Source organism: Bubalus bubalis, chromosome 11 (assembly GCF_019923935.1).
Source record: "Bubalus bubalis isolate 160015118507 breed Murrah chromosome 11, NDDB_SH_1, whole genome shotgun sequence".
NCBI lineage: Eukaryota > Metazoa > Chordata > Mammalia > Artiodactyla > Bovidae > Bubalus > Bubalus bubalis.
In genome coordinates, this window is record NC_059167.1 from 29,781,450 (window position 1) to 29,798,966 (window position 17,517).

At 38.2% G+C, this 17,517-nt stretch overlaps 1 protein-coding gene across 3 annotated transcripts in view; it reads right to left on the minus strand.

The window, feature by feature from the left end:
- The window catches only part of PRKCH (protein kinase C eta), a 231,207-nt gene that overhangs the window by 99,637 nt on the left and 114,053 nt on the right, over positions 1-17,517 (minus strand). For all 3 annotated transcript variants that reach the window (XM_006054431.4, XM_044924894.2, XM_025295408.3), the window contains exons 3-6: positions 9,298-9,448; positions 4,195-4,229; positions 2,314-2,402; positions 681-810 (exon numbers count right to left, since the gene is read on the minus strand). In XM_006054431.4, coding sequence (XP_006054493.1) covers positions 681-810; positions 2,314-2,402; positions 4,195-4,229; positions 9,298-9,448 — 405 coding nt within the window. The remainder of the gene's footprint in view (positions 1-680; positions 811-2,313; positions 2,403-4,194; positions 4,230-9,297; positions 9,449-17,517) is intronic.

Sequence of the window (17,517 nt, forward strand, 5' to 3'; positions counted from 1 at the left end):
GAGAGATGACTCCAGGCCAATAGCCTCTCAACTCCTAACAGGACAGGGATCAGCCCTCATTTCCTGACCTTTTGCTAAGGCAAAAGCCCAAAACTCAGGCTCCCTTGGGCATAGCTGTTGAAGTACAAGCCCACATGGGGCCAAAGCTGAAGAGTCCTTCATCCCACCTACCTTCCGACCTCTATCAAGCTCTTTGAGAAGACACAGGGCAGCTCCAGCTATGCCTTTGTAACTCAATTTCTGCTTATTTCTGGTGAGGTCATCAGACCACCTCTCTTGCCAGTTCTTTACTCATAAGCCAACCTTCTCTGCTGACCACCTCACCTCCTACTATCGTCCATTTCTGACCAGATGCCATTTTTGCCTCTTTCACATACATATTAAAATACACAACGACTAGCCTGTACTCAGCACTCAATAGAGGATAGCCAGCAGCCTAGCTAACGAGATGGGACATTTAACTTAGCAACTGCGTAAACGTGCTGTGCTTAGGACATTTGTGGATCAAGTGCAGCTCTCTGCACATGCCTGACAAGGGACGATCTAGGGTCACAGAGATGTTTGTTTATAAAAGGTCTAAAACCACCAGTTCTAGGTCAGATTCTGAACTGCAGAATTTGGAAAGCTCGCAGCAAGGTGTTCTCATGAGGAAGCGGCTACCCCACACCCCAGCATCTCACTTTTACACTGAAGTCCTTGTCGCATTATGCCCCAGAGCAGGGAGCCACAGTGGTCGCAGAACGTCGGCACCTTATAGTTGTGGACGCTGAACTTGTGTGGGATGTTGATTCCAAACCTCTGCTCAGCAGTCTGTAAAAAGGAAACAGGAGGATGAGAGCTGAAATGCCACACCTTCTGCGAAAACTGTTAACAGGAGCCCACCAAATTCATGGTGTTACTATCACACCTGAGATGGGTACGTCCTTACTGCTCAGCAGCAATGAATTACCCAGGCCTGATAATGCAGACTGAACACGTTTTCTAGTGAACAAGACTGGACAGAAACATGTGGTATACAAGATTGTTCTCCATCTTGGGAGATTAAAAGAAATTTGAATTTTCAATTCACCTTTTATATTCAAGCTGTGTGTCTCTCCCTACCAATCCTCTCACACTTATGTCCATTTCCAAGAACCTTTGAACTTCAGGATTAAACAAGCCTTTTATAGACTACATACACTTACTATCATCACAAGTTCTTCCACAAATTCATTATATCATGAGGACAGGGCAGAGGGTGGTACCCAGAGGACATGGAATCACCTAAGGAATTCATTCCAAAGTGACATTCAAGTAGGGATCTTATTCCTCCCTTCCAGCCTCTGCCTGTCTTTGGATTTTGGTATCTCAGTGCAAAGATTCTGCTTTGATGTCACATACAATCACTTCTTGGATCAGGTGTAATCTCACATACTATTTTCAGCAAATAATTAGATTAGGCGTATGCTCTATAGGCTACATCAAATTTAAAGAAATAACAACAGAGCCAAGCATAACAAGGACTGGGGTAATATTACTCCTCTTGAAACCTTTCTGGCCTCTTTCTCAAAAGAAAGAACACATGCCTCTACGTGTACTCTGTAGCAATCCTGGTGTACACTGTAAAGGACCATCAATTCAGAGCCAGACTCTTCAGTGAACCTGTGAATTTACCACTAACTGTTGGTCATATTTCACCCTCCTTGTACCTTCAGAATTTAGAGTGTTATACCCACCTCAGCTGGACGCAAAATGGCAAGAGTGAAGTTCAAGAATTTATGTATAAGTAAACATCTTCCCTGAAATTCCTAGACAGGCTGGAAGGGGCCAACAGTCACTTTATTTAGGGAGTGCAATTTACAGTTAACAACATATTTATCACATCAGTTGTATCTTGCAGTATTGATCCTATTTTAAGATTTAGGCTGAGAGAGAAGATAGCTAGCAGAGGCTGGATTCTACATTCAAATACCAGTCATCCAATGCCAAACTCAGGGAACTTCTCACAATTCCAAATCTCTCTTCAAATTAGAAGAACTGATCCCTAGAGCTTTTACCCGGATGACAACTAATAGAATTATCTTAAGGACAGGTTAAGCTAAGCAAGCACAGAAATACAACCCCATAATACAAAAAGGAGAGACATTTCAATTCTGATACCATCGTTGGCTTCAAGGAATATGGAAGGAAAGTGGGGGGTGCAGCAAAGAGGGACAGAGGGAGAGAGAGACACAGAGGTGGAGAGGGACAGAAAAAGGAGGAGGGAGGGAGAGAGGCAGAGAGAGAATGTGCACACATAAGCATGTGTAGACAATCGGCAAACTGCTATCTTACCTTTGAATCCACTTTGTTAATATTGTTTTGGCAAGTGCAGGCTGTAACAATTAGATGATGGCAGCGCTTGTGGACAACACAGGTGCACACTAGGGAATTAAACCCAGCAGTTATGCATTTATCAGGGGCCGACAGCCTAGCCAGTTTCAGTAGAGTAACAAGGGCCGCACACGCCAACATGGCCTGATTTAGATGCTGGGCTCACGGGAAGCCTGTGCTCCCGTCCTTCCTATATTCTTTACCCTCACCCTAACTCAGGCCTTTGCTCATGCTCAAACTATTCATACTCAAGTCTGGAACCAATGTCATCATTCCTGGCTTTAATCCTTCCTGTGCCTACCTCCAGAGGAATCCTCTCACAGTATGATGCTGGTATCCTCAGCCCCGTGGTCCAAAGCACTCAATCGTGTCTCACTATCAGTCAGAACAGAGCTGAAGTTTTCCAGATGAGTTTCAGGGTCTCTCAAGCCCACTCCAGACTCACTTGTCACATTTCTTCTCTGATGATTTTCTGTCCCATTAAAAACTAGACTAGCTGCCCTTCCTGGAGTAAGTCTCCACCCTCCTCCACACACTGTCCATGTCCTTCTCAATTCCCAGGATATCTTCCTTTCCTATCACTTAACTAAATCAAATTTATAACAGGACACGAAACTTTTAAAAATGTTTCTTCCATGGAAACACACTCCCCATGACTTCCCTTCTAGACTGAAACTCTCTCCCTCCTCTGATCACCTAAACTTTTAGCTGGCCTCCCTCATTTAAAGTGTTCCACATATGGCCTCCAGGGTACTCAGGATTCCCAGCCAGCATGATGACTTGAACAAAGTAGGCATTCACTAAGTAGCTGCAGAATGACTCAATCAATTGTTTGAATAGCTAGAACTTTATAAATAACTTTTTCTTCATTTTCATTTAGATCACTGATAATCTGTAGACACAGTCCAATTTCCATTAAAGAGTAATGAAGCAATATTAAAAATACACATCATTTTTAAGATCTTTCAAGACATATGAAAGTTTCCAGGATTAAATACATAAAGACAGATGACAAGTCAATAAATAGTACTATAGTCTAAAACAAATCTAGCTTTCATCAGATTGAATTCTCAGGAGAACCAAACTGAAAGTGCCCAGGGAACTAACTGGTCTTTTTATATGAGGGAATCCTTCACATAGAAAAAATTTATATTCTGAGGCATTTGTGTTCTTCACAGTCAGCTTGGCTACAGGTTTATTAATTTTATTGATATTTTCAGAGAACTAGCTTTCGATTTAGTGGATTTTCTTTATTGTTTCCCTAATTTAAATTTCACTGTTTCCCACTCTATTTTTATTTTCTACCACTCATTTTAGGCTTAAGTTTCTCTCCTTTCTGAGATGGAAACTTAGATTATCGATTCTAGATCTTTCTTCTTTTGTAATCTACACATTTAATACTATAAATTTTCCTCTCAGCACTGCTTTCACTGCTTCTCACAAACTTTGATAAACTGTATTTTCATTGGGTTTAAAATATTTTTTTAATTTCAAGTCTTCTTTGACCCATGAGCCATTTAGAATATATTGCTTAATCTCCAAATACTTGGAAGTGTTTTAATTATCTTTCTGCTATTGATTTTCAGTTTAATCACACTGCTGTCTGAGTAGATACTTTTTAGGATTTGAATTCTTTTATATTTGTTATTGTTGGTTTTACAGCCTAGAATGTGGTCTCTGTTGGTAAATTTTCCTAGGAAACTTACGAAGAATGTGTATTCTGCTGCTCTTAGATGGAGTATTCTATAAATGTCAATTTGATCAAGTTCTGATAATGCTGTTATGGTATAATCACTTAACACAGGAACAATATTAAATATACTTTCAAAAATGTTTTCTTACCTTGGCATTGATAACCCTGTTTTCCAAATACACCCCTGGTTCAAGACAATAGAGAAAAAAGCAACCATTAGTCAAACATTTCAGCAACAACTCCTATAATCACAGTACTTAAGAAAAACAAATTTCATCCTCTAGTCCTTTATAAAAAATAAAATTTCAGAGAAGCAGCAGCGATGATGTCCCTTTTGAGTGCCTGTTACCATAAGACAAAAAGGAAACTGACAAATTAGAATACTCCAAATCATAAAAACAGGTAAGTATTGCCAATTCTCATTCTACCAACCCTCTGTGGCAATCCCCCTAGTCCTTAGTGAAAATAAGCCCTCCTCTGTGTGTCACTGAGCCTCAGGCTGAAGTGTCACTCTACCACCTAACTGAGCATTGTCTCTCACATACACATAAAGATGTGTAGAAGGTGAAGTAAACAGATGCAGATATACATACAGAGGTAAACAGGTGAGTCCAGGGGACCTGACTGACCTGAAGCATCTTTCCTGTTCTCTGTGCCCACGTCACCCCAGAGTCTACTGGGAAGTACAACCACAAGATGCCCATCATGCTCATAGCTCCCATCTCTGTCTCTCCCTAATACAGTCTCTGAGTGCCAGTGATACAGTTTTCACCCTCATTTATAATAAAGATCACATTTTACTAAGCCTGTAGGATGTGCTAGGCAATGAGCCAAGCAGCTGACATGTACTATCTCACTTAATCCTCACGTGATAGGATGACCTAGAGCACAGACCATAAAGTCAGATGGCCTGGATGTGTTTTGGAGCAAATGGTTAACTTCTTTGAGCCATTGATTCTTAATCTATAAAAGGCATAATGATAACAGTGCTTACTTTATAAGGTCATCATGAAGATAAAAAGGGTTGATAAAGACTTAGAACACTGCCTGGCACTCTAAGCATACATAGAAGTCTACTATGTAAATAAAATAATATCATTATCTCTGTTTTGCAGATGAAGAGACACTGATGGCTTATATAACTTGTCCAGGTTCACATATCTAGTTGGTGATGAGAATGAACAGGGTCTATATGCTTAATTATATATATATATATATCTCTCTCTCACATATACCCCTATTTTAAGTGTGTGTGTAGGGAGTGGGGAGGTAGGTGGGAGTTAAAGCTCCTTGGTAGAAAAAAATTTAGTTAAATTATCAAGCAACTTTCTATTTAGAATGTTAGTTGAGATCAAAAGTTCTCACCCAAAATGCCTACTAAACACCTGTAGTAGCCAGGTCATGTAAAGAAGAAAAGTTGGCATAAAATAAACAGCAATAGGGAGAGGTGTGTGTCTACAGCTAACTGGAGCATGTAAAGAAGAGAAATGGGCTCAAAGTTGCCAGAGATGCTAATTTTTCTCATTTAAAAATGAGAATAGGAATCTTTTGTTAAAGACTATAACTTTAGGCTTCATCACATCAACAACCAGTATAGGGCCTTTGGTTTAGACAAGACTTTCTTTTTTTTATTTAATTTTTTAATGTGTACAAAGTTTGGGTCATTTCTTTTTTAAAATTTATCTTATTGAAGTATAGTTGATATATGATGTTATGTTAGTTGCTTGTGTATAGCAACGTGATTTATTATACATAGGTTCTTTTTTAGGTTCTTTTACATTATAGGTTTTTAGAAGATATTGAATATAGTTCCTGATATTATACAATAGGTCCTTGTTGTTTTTCTATTTTATATATATGTGTGTGTATGTCCGTTAATCATGAATCCGTAATTTATCCCTGTCCCCTTCTTCCCCCTTTGATAGCCATAAGTTTGTTTTCTATGTCTGTGAGTCTATTTATATTTTGTCACTATGTTCCTCTGTATCATTTTTTAGATTCCATGTATAAGTGATATCATATATTTGTCTTTCTCTATCTGACTTCATTTAGTAAATAAAGTTGGTTAAAAGAATATAGAAACAAGAATCATATCTATGGTACCTACAAGACACTCACTTCAGATCTAAAGAAACACAGAGGATGGAAAGAAAGCCAGAGGATGGAAAAAGGTATTCCATGTGAATGGAAACCAAAAGAAAGCTCAAATAGCAATACTTATATCAGACAAAATAGACTTCAGCATTAACACTTTTACAAGAGCTAAAGAAAGGCACTACATAATGATCAAGGATCAATCCAAGAAGAAGATGTAACAACTATAAATATACATGCATCCAACATAGAAGCACCTCAATATATAAGGTAAATATTAACAACCATTAAAGGGAGAAATTGACAGTAACACTATAATATTAGGTGGCTTTAATACACCACTTATAGCAATAGACAGATCATCCAGACAGAAAATCAATAAGGAAACACAGGCCTTAAATAAAATATTAGACCAGATGGATCTAACTAATATTTATAAAACACATCACCCAAAAGCAGAAGAATATACATTCTTTTCAAGTGCACATGGAACATTCTACAGGATGCATTCTCCTAGATCACATGCTAGGCCACAAAACAAGCCTTGATAATTTTAGAAAATAGAAATATCAAGCATCTTTCCAACCACAACACTATGAGATTAGAAATCAACTACAAGAAAAAAAACTTCAAAAAACACAAACACGTGGAGGCTAAACAATATGCTACCAAACAACCAATGGATCACTGAAGAAATCAAAAAGGAAATTTAAAAAAGATACCTAGAGACAAATGAAAATGAAAACATGGCAATCCAAAACCTATGGGATGTGGCAAAAGTAATTTTAAGAAGGAAGTTTATAGTGATACAATCTTGCCTCAGGAAATAAGAAAGAGCTCCATAAACAACCTAACCTTACACCTAAAACAACTAGAGAAAGAAAAAACAAAGCTCAAAGTTAGTAGAAGGAAAGAAATCACAAAGATCAGAACAGAAACAAGTGAAATAGAAACTAAAAAACAATAGGAAAGAGCAATGAAATGAAAAATTAGTTCTTCAAAGAGATAAACAAAATTGATAAACCTTTAGCCAGACTCACCAAGGATAAAAAGAGAGGGCCCAAGTCAATAAAATCAGAAATGAAAAAGAAGTTACAACTGACATCACAGAAACCCACTCCAGTATTCTTGCCTGAAGAATCCCATAGACAAAGCTCATAAGAGACTACTATATGCAACTATATGCCAATAAAATGGAGAACCTAGAAGAAATGGAAAAATTCTTAGAAAGGTACAATCTCCCAAGTCTGAACCAAGAAGAAATAGAAAATCGGAACAGACCAATTACCAGAACTGAAATTGAATCCATAATAATAATAACTTAAAAAACCCTCTTAACAAACCAAAGTTCAGGCTCGGATGGCTTCACAAATGAATTCTACAAAACATTTAGAGAAGAGTTAACAAAATTGCAGAGGAAGGAAGACTTCTGAACTCATTTTATGGGTCCATCATCAACCTAATACCAAAACCAGAGAAAGATATCACAAAAAAAGAAAATTACAGGCCAATATCACTGATAAACATAGATGCAAAAAATCATCAACAAAATACTAGCAAATCGACTTCAGTAATATTTTAAAAGGATAATAGACTAAACCCTGTTCATGATTTAAAAGACCAGAAACATAAGCTAAGCCTGGATTTTGACTTGCTAAAAGGTATAAAATCCAAAGTAATCACAAAAAACCCACATAATACAAAGCAATTGATCAATATGCAGAAATGAACCAAGTGTTTCTGCCTTAAACAAAATGACTAAGTTCAGTTTAGTTGAGTCACTCAGTCGTGTCTGACTCTTTGCGACCCTATGAACCGCAGCACGCCAGGCCTCCCTGTCCATCACCAATTCCCAGAGTTCACCCAAACCTATGTCCATTGAGTCGGTGATGCCATCTAACCATCTCATCCTCTGTTATCCCCTTCTCCTCCTGCCCTTAATCATTCCCAGCATCAGGGTCTTTTCAAATGAGTCAGCTCTTCACATCAGGTGGCCAAAGTACTGGAGTTTCAGCTTCAGCATCAGTCCTTCCAGTGAATATTCAGGACTGATTTCCTTTAGGGTGGACTGGTTGGATCTCCTTGCAGTCCAAGGGACTCTCAAGAGTCTTCTCCAACACCGCAGTTCAAAAGCATCAATTCTTCTGCACTCAGCTTTCTTTATAGTCCAACTCTCACATCCATACATGACCACTGGAAAAACTATAGCGTTGACTAGACGGACCTTTGTTGACAAAGAAATGTCTCTGCTTTTCAATATGCTATCTAGGTTGGTCATAACTTTCCTTCCAAATGACTAAAGTTTGCAACAAAAGCAAGATACAAGAGTGTTTTTCTTCCTTCTGAGAAGGGTGTGTGTATGTTTTGTGCAAGTGAGGGAGTGTTTCTTCTTTCTCTCTGCAAATAAATGTGTTTAATGTTGCCTCTAATTGAAGACTGGAGGAGGAAATGGCAACCCACTCCAGTATTCTTGCCTGAAGAATCCCATAGACAAAGGAGCCTGGCAGGCTACAGTCCATGGGGTCACAAAGAGTTGGACATGCCTGAGTGACTTCACTTTCACTTTCTAACTCAAGATAACTACTACTTAAATTTATTTCACATTACAGATTTGCCTCTTAGACTTAAGCTTGAGTGACATATATAATATTATTCCAAATCATCTAGAATTTCTCAACTACTAATTATCTTAATTCTTAAATGCCAGGGATTATAGTATGTGGTCACTGAAAGCTATTACCTTCAGCTACATATGATAAGGCTGAAGACTGCTGTGTGCTTAGTGTAGCTGAAACAATTAATTTCTGTAAGTCATCATGTGATTTACGCCTTCTTAGAGATATACTGTTGATATTTCTTTCCTCTTCAGGGGCAGACCATTTATTAATTGATTAGCCTCTCTCTCTAATTACTGTTTTTTGACCAATTCATGATTCGTTAACATTTTTACCAAAATGACTAGCAAAAGAAATAACATGTGAAACTTCATCTGTAAATTGTGTAATTTTTTTCTGCTGGTTTGGGGATTAACATATTAGAATAAGAGGGGAAAAATCAGATTCTAAAACAATTCTTAATAATCATGTTTTCTCCTGAAATCACACACAACCAGAGGAAGTCTCAGCTCATGGCAGGAGAGAAGCCATGGAGCTTCTTACCAGATAAACTCCCTGCAGTGAGAGCAGTAGGTGGGCTGCCTCAGGTATGTGGCCATGAACTTGTGTCCATTGATCTGGTGGACTCGCCTTCGCATAGCCCTTTGGCGCTTCCTGGTAAAATGTTTGAAGATTCGGTCTCTCTGGAGAGTAGCTATACATTAAAAGAAGGGGGAAAAAAAAGAGTGTAATGAATCTATCTGCATCTAATATATAAGAAAGTTGGATAGTTCAAATACTTCCCAGATTATTATTATTTTTTTCTTTCTTTAAGATGCAAAACAGCCCAAAAAATCATCATGCTTTGTTGGACCTCTGGAACTCTGAGATTCCCATTGCCCACTATCTTGGGCTAGTCGGCACAGAGCCTGGGTTCCCCAGGGTTCTGAGGTCCCAGTATGTGACAGCAGCATGGTCGCATGGTACTTGTCCAGCTGTCTAGGACCTTAGATTCACCGACTGGCTGGCAAACAGGACTCCTCATTACTCTCCTTCCATGCCAGTGTTGCCAAAAAACTTAGTGAAGGAATTGCCCCCAACACAGTGAGAGCCCTGCTCAAAAGCATCGTTTCCAGCACCATCTCTGTTAATTTGGAATACGTAGAAATTAACTGGGAATACACTCAAAGTTCCTTTTCTAATCTCACATTTTAAAGATAGTGGCTCCTAATCTGAAGACTTGAGAACTCTGCACCTTTTAAAGATGGTAAATGATCTTTTCCACTTTACTATTCTAGAATGTTCCCAATGTATGCAGAGACTTGTGATTGTAAAATAAAGATTCCTTCTTCAATAATGCTTTTAAATAAATTACTGCTCCAAAGGAAATTAGAGGAATTATACAAGAATAATCTGCTAATAAATTTTAAAACCTGGAAAAAAAGTAGAAGATTTCTGTGTAAACATAATGATCAAAATTCACTAAGAGTTACATAAAACAATAGTCTAACTTTTTAGAAAGAATTATAAAGATTTTAAAGGACTACCTCTAATTTTGAAGTAGTCATTTTAGGTAGACTTTTCCCAGTAGCAATTATACTCAAATAACCAGAAACTTCTCAGCATTACCTTAAAAGAAAAACTCACTGTGACCAAGTAGGAATTTTCTCAGAGGCATAACAATGGGCATATTATTATAAAATCTATTATATCTTATTCTATTAATAGGTAAAAGAATAAGTATGACAGTTTCAATACATGTTAAAAAGGCACTTGGTAAAATTTAACTTGTAATCCAATAAAAAATTCTTTTAAAAAGACTAGAAGAGTATCTCTTTAATATGACTAACACATGATTTCACAGATCAAAAGCTAAATGGTAATTTTTTTTTAATTCCAGTGACAGTTAAGAACAAATAAGACTAATTATCACCACTATTATTTAATATTATTCTGAAAGTAGTTGCTAAAATTATTAGATATGAAAATTGAAGATCAAACTATCAGGAAAAGGTGCCAAAGATACCATTATTTGAAGTTATTTAATGTATGACTAGAAAACTCAGGAGAATTTAGCTTAATTTATTAAAAAATTGAGTACAGTATGATGGACAGTAATAAGTCATTAAAAGCCAAGGTATTATGTCAAAAGAACTGATTAGAATAATCTTAAAAATCCCATTCATATAGCTACAAAAACCAAACTATCTAGGAGATAATTTATCAGAAGTGCAAGATTTATATGAAAAAAGACTATAAAACCAATTGAAGAAGATGAAAAGATGCGTAAAAATGAAGTTCTTAAATTGGAACACCCAATACTATAAAGCTGTCAATTCTTTCTAAACTAATCTCTAAACTGAACAAAATCATAATCAATATTCCCAAAGGATGTTTTTAAACTCGACAATTTTTTTCAAAGTTTATTTGGTACCATAAATATTTTAAAACTGTTCAAAAATTTCAATGAGAGGACTTGCTGTACATGTTAAAACATATTATAAAATTACAATAACTTAAACAGTGCTTTACCCCTTCAAGAACAGCCCAAAACTAGAAATCAATTTGGCTGAAAGATAATATGGTTAAAATCAGTGGGAAAGATGGATTTACTCAATAAGGAGCGTTCAGACAACTAGGTAGCCTTTTGGAAAATATCTTTACCTCACTTCTTACACCTAAATAATCTAAGATAAATGTTAAGGTGGAAATTACAGAAAGAAAGAAACCACAGGGGAGGAAAAATATTCCTAGAATGGGATAAGGATAACAAACTTCTACAGCCATAAAAGATCCACAGATTTGTAACCTATGAAATTTAAAGTCCTACTGTCAATAAACAAAACAGAGTTGAAACAAACTGAGGAGAAAAGGATTTGTAATACATGACAAAGTGTTACATTTATAATGTGTATAAATCATTTAGAAAAGAGGATAAAAATCTAGTAAAAAGGAGGGGCAGAGGAAGTGAACAGGCAATTCATAAAATCATAAATGTAAACAGACATTAAACACACCAAGATGTCCAATCCTATCCAAGGTTATACCATGTAAGAATCGCAAGGTAAATAGCATTTTACCTCTTAAGTTGGCAAATACTTATAAAGATGGTTAACATGCCCATTCTTACAACCTGGTAGGGAAAGAAGTACCTCCAGCTTCTGCTGGGAGAAGGATAAACTTGTCTCTAGTCCTGGCCCCACCATGCTCTGGATGTATTTACTCTGCTAAGCTTCCCTGTTCTCATCTATAAATCAGGTACTACCTTCCTCCTAGGTTTTTTCCCCCCAAGGACTGAATGAAGTAATGCATTAAAAAGGTTTTGTGTAAAGCTAGACACATGGTAGCATTCAACACATGTATCTATTTCGGGAATGATTTCTTTTGATAACCAATTTGACAATACCTGTCAATGTTTTTTTCCCAGTTTTATTGAGAAATAACTGACATAACATCACTGTATATGTTTATGGCATATCAGCATGATGGTCTGATTAAATACTGTGAAATGATTACCACAATACATTCAACTAACATTCGTCTTCTCATATAGATATAATAAAAAGAAAGAAAAATATTTTCTTCTTGTGATGAGAACTCAGGATTTATTCTCAACTTTCCTATTTATTATACAGAAATGTGAGGTGTAGTCATCATGCTGGTCACATCATATCCCTAGTAATTATTTATCTTATAACTAAAAGTTTAAACCTTTTGACCGCCTTCCTCTAATTCCTCTTCCACCTCCACCCTCCCTCTGGTAACCACAAATCTGACATCTTTTTTCTGTGAATTGGTTGTTTTGTTTTCCTGTTTGTTTTTTAGATCATACGGTATTTGTTATTTTCTGTCTGACTTCACTTAGCATAATGCCTTCAAGGTCTATCCATGTTGACATAAATGGTAAGATTTCCTCATTTTTTATAGTTGAGTAATATTTAACTGTGTGTCTATTACCTCAACTTCTGTATTCATTCATCATCAATAGATACTTAGGTTATTTCCATGTCTTGGCTATTGTAAATAATGCTTCAGATATCTTTTCAAGATGGTGTTTCTGTCACCTTGTTCAAGTGTTATGTTCATTTCTTTGCATGTAACAATTCAACTTCTAGGATTTTTTTCCTACAAAAAATACCAGAAATCAGGAATATATATCAATTGTATCTATACAGCATCATATCAATGTATGCTATATTCTTTTTAACAGTAAACCTGAAGTTCAATACAAGAAATCTTAGAGAATGAAATGCAAAAAACATCCAAATAAATTTGGCTAAGACACCAACTCTCCAGAGGCTCTAGTATGGTTAAAATCATACCTACTCGAATTTTTGTTTTGTAGTGTGTGTGTGGTGTGTTTAAGTTCTTTGTTAAGCAGCCCAATTACTTTCAGCCTCAGGTTTCCCATCTATCCAAAGAAGACGAAAATATACCGCAAGTCCTCAGTCTTATGGGGAAAGTATTATATAATCAATATTCCTGAGATGGTCTTACAACTTTGGATAAGGGTCACATAAGAACAGAAATCACTCTACTGCTCTCTTTCACCATAATTCTAGAAACCATCTAGTAACCACAAAATAAGCAGATTTTAATGTCGCTTTGCTGACAGATGATGAAATTTAGCCTAGATGATAACACCCTATATCTGATCTACATTATCACCAACCTAAGACCCAGCTCAGCAATGGCCAAAGTAAAACTTGTACTGAATTACTAAACACATATCACATCTAGATGCAAATTAAATTCTCCCTGGGGAGTCTAATTACCAATAATTTACTTATATAATCCCTTAATACTATAAAGATTGGTTAAAAGGTCAGCTCATTTGCAGTTTTAACATTTCATAAATTGAATCCTTTGCCCCCCCTCAACAGCTATTGCCATTGCAGTAATCTGACCTGTGAATCTTGTGGGTGATCTTACAGCCAGAAGGACGGAGGAAGAAACTGCATGTAGTTCACCAAGTCAGTCATCCCCCAGTGCATTCACTCCTGCCTTTCACCCTTCTTTGAACGTTCTTTCCTAGGTTTTGGTTTTTGTTTTTTCCCAAATGAGTTAACATAGTCTTTCCTGTGTGTCTCAGAGCCTAAGCGGCTGCCCCCAAACCCTGAATTGGGGTGAAATGCTTCTCCTCACCCTGTTTCCATAGCAACCTGGGAGCACCCCTCCATCTTTTCCCTTACCCCAGGAAACTAGGGACTGTGTCTCTTTCACCTCCTATCCCAGGTGCCTCACCAGACCTCTAACATGGTCATTTATAACCAAACTTCACTCTTCCTTCCTCTGTACTGTTTGCACATGTGCCTCTTTTTATTTAAAAAGCAAACATACACATTTACCCACATCTCCGGAATCCGCAAGAAATTTAAGTCATGTAAGAGAACTGGGGCTGCCTGGCTTCATATGGCTTTCCGTATCACCACTGTCTTGCTGGCTGCCCTGAGCAGAAGAATGAACTCTGGAACTGCACTCTGTTGCTCTGAGTACAGACTGAACCCCCACTTGAGAGTACAGGGAGAGCTTCCTCATTGTCTGCATGACCTCCTGTTGATTTAGGACTGAGAAGGGCTTAAAAAGACGATTTAATCCTGTTGTACTCGAAACCACCCTGGGCTTTGAGAAATCTTTCAGATCATCTGTTAGTCGAGCACGTCAAGCAATACTAATATGCTTTGCAGCCAAAACTTGCATCACAACTTCTATTTAGCTCCTGAGGTACTCAATGCCTCTAAATAAATAGGAAGCTGGCTCCATGCCCCAGCATGGAAACTCACATTGCCATCTCTGGAAGTGAGCAGGTCTGGAGCCCTGATCTGTCTTTCCAGGAGTTGGTTTTCACAAGCCCTCCCAACCACAGGGTGGAGACTAATTATGTTAAATGTAATGATGATTAACTATTTTGAAATAAAATTGTATTTCATAAAATATGACTGTCATCCCATTCTTTTTCAGAACCTGAAAAGGCATAAGTGACCCGGAGCCACCACAGGGTAAATTATCCTTGTAGAAAATTTTATTGGTATGAAACTTACGTTGCTGGCGGGAGGATTTGTAGGGGAGAGATGACTTTCAGAAGTCTCCATCACACTGTCTTAATTTTATCTCAAAACTGGTAACTATTTCATCTTTTTTAGTCTTCTGCTCTCCCTATCTGAATTTAAAGTTTCACATACCAGACACGGGCTTCCCAGGTGGCACTAGTGGTAAAGAACCTGCCTGCCAGAGCAGATAGACGTAAGAGATGCAGGTTCGATCCCTGGATTGGGAAGAACCCCTGGAGGAGGGCACGGCAACCCACTCTAGTATTCTTGCCTGGAGAATCCCACGGAAAGAGAAGCCTGGTGGGCTACAGTCCATAGAGTCACATAGAGTCGGCATGACTGAAGTGACTTTGCATGCATGCACGCAGGCACGCATACCAGACATAGAAATCCATGTTTGAAAGTACTTTGGAAACATTCTGATGTGAGTCAAAAGCAGAAATCATAGTTACAAATTTCCAAGTTAAAATCAGAGATAAAAAATCTATGGCATTTTGTAATTTTTAGAATTACCGATACAGAATACATTAAGGAAATACTTATGATTTCGTGTAGAACGCAATTGAAGTTGAATTTGCTCAACAGCACCGGTACTTGGTTTACTATAGTCTGTAACTGGTCTTCAAGGGGCTGTGCAGAGGAGGTCTTGAGGCCTTTATACATGACCACAGGTGGAAAGGCCTGCAGGTGGGTGAGGCAGGTGAGGGCCTGGAATCTGGAGTGCAGCTGTGAATCCTGCATCTCCCCCTCATAAACTGGGAGACCCTGAGCGCATTGTTCAGTCTATGCCTCAGTTTCCTCATTTGTAGAGCATGAAGGCTAGAGAACCCTCCTCAAAGGGCCATTTTGGGGACTTGCTCAAATAATAAGTGAAACATAATTAGAAAAATACCTGGCAGGAGGCAACTGTTACCAATTATAACTGTTGTTAAAACTCTTACTTCAGCCTTCAAAGACTAGAAAGGATTTTTAATCCAGTCATCCAATTGCCTCGAAGAAGAATCAATACATAGGAAACCATTTCCTAACAAAGTTCAACAACATTCCCAAGGCTCATCTAGCTACTTAGTACCAGAACCACCGCCGGCATCCTCCACTCTTGATTCTATCCCAGAACCACACGGTTAACATCACAGTGCACTTTGTCCTTTATTAACACTATTAACAATGGGTCTCCTAGAACCTCCTCGAATCAACTGGGTCTCCCCCTGGAAAGCAGTAAATTTTCTGGTGAGGAAACAGAAACTAACAGGAAGGTGAAACGAGGTCAAGCAGCTAGTGATCGAAGTGGGTAGGCCGGACTCTGTTGACTGCGTTGAACTACTGAGCAGTGCTATCAAATGTCTTTTTTCTTCTTCCTGAGATACTCGTTTTATCATGTGTGCACATGGGAGGGAATAACTGTGGGAAAAACAAACAGGAAAACTTTTGTGTTGAGCACAATTACTAGTCAAGAAAGAACCACAGAGTATTATGTTGTTTATGTCTCCAAAATATATCCCTGAAAGGTAATGCAATAAGGTAGTGAGAGAATTTTGCTTACAATTATCCAACACACTGAAGAAGAAACCATGTGACCGCAGAACCGTGTGATAAAGAATAATGCTTAAGAGTTGAACTTAGATGACTCCTGTCTGAGACCATAATGATAATAACAGAACGATTAGCACCCGTATAAAGCAAACACATAACTTAAATGAATCTTTAGAAGAACACAACAGCAGTGGGAGAGAGCATTTAGTGGGTGTTGAGTGAAGACAGAATCACAGATGTGTACCTAGTCTTTTGATTATTTAAGGAAGATTTGACGAATGGGCAGAGATTAGCAGTTGTTTAGAAGGGGAAGGGGAGCTTGGTGAACCAGGATGGGGAGAAGATTCTGGGAATCTGTACCAGCAGCAGTGAAAATGACTGAGACAAAGAGTATTGGTATTAAAAATGGCAGGCGAAAGCCCCTAAGTGGCACTGAGCAGGAGAGAATCTTCTGTTTTTTTAAAAAGAGCTGAACCACATGACTCACAGTTATTTCCAAATTCAGAACGAGTGATTAGACTCAATGTATAATGAGACCTGCTTCTACAGAAGCTATACACAGATATTTCTCAGGGACTTGGCTGCTTCTGAGGAAGCCCAGCCTACAAAAACATCTACCATCATGCAATCTCACGGAGATGACTATCAATGGCAACAGAAGGAGAGAAAAATAATTTGTACTAGACTGACTCTCTCACATAGGACTCATGGCTCATAGCACTATGAAAGCTGAGCTCATCCCCCTGCCCCCACCCACCCATCCCTACAGCCTCCTCTGTTAGCAGAAACAGGAGCAGAACAGAGGTCCTGGATAAGGCCATCAGAAATGGTATCCAGGTTCCATTGGAAGCCAGTACTCTCCTCAGTGCTTAAAGAAAGGGATCTTGGCTCCAGCAACATCTGGTTCCTCTCACCCCACAGTTTCTTGGACTCCTGCACCAGCTAGTCTCATCCACCCAACCTTTTAAACATGTGCATGTCCCAAGGTTCTTTGCATGTCATTCTTCTGGTCTTTCTGGCTGCTCATTCATCTTCTCCAAGACTTCATAAGATCTCTTGACTTCCAACAATTGCCTGTGTACTGAGGACTCCCAAATATGCAGGTCTAGTTCTGGCTTCTAACTACTCAACTTGTTTCTAAGTAGCTTCTCAGCATCTCTTCAAGACATACCCAAGACAAACCTAAAACTTGACATTTGTA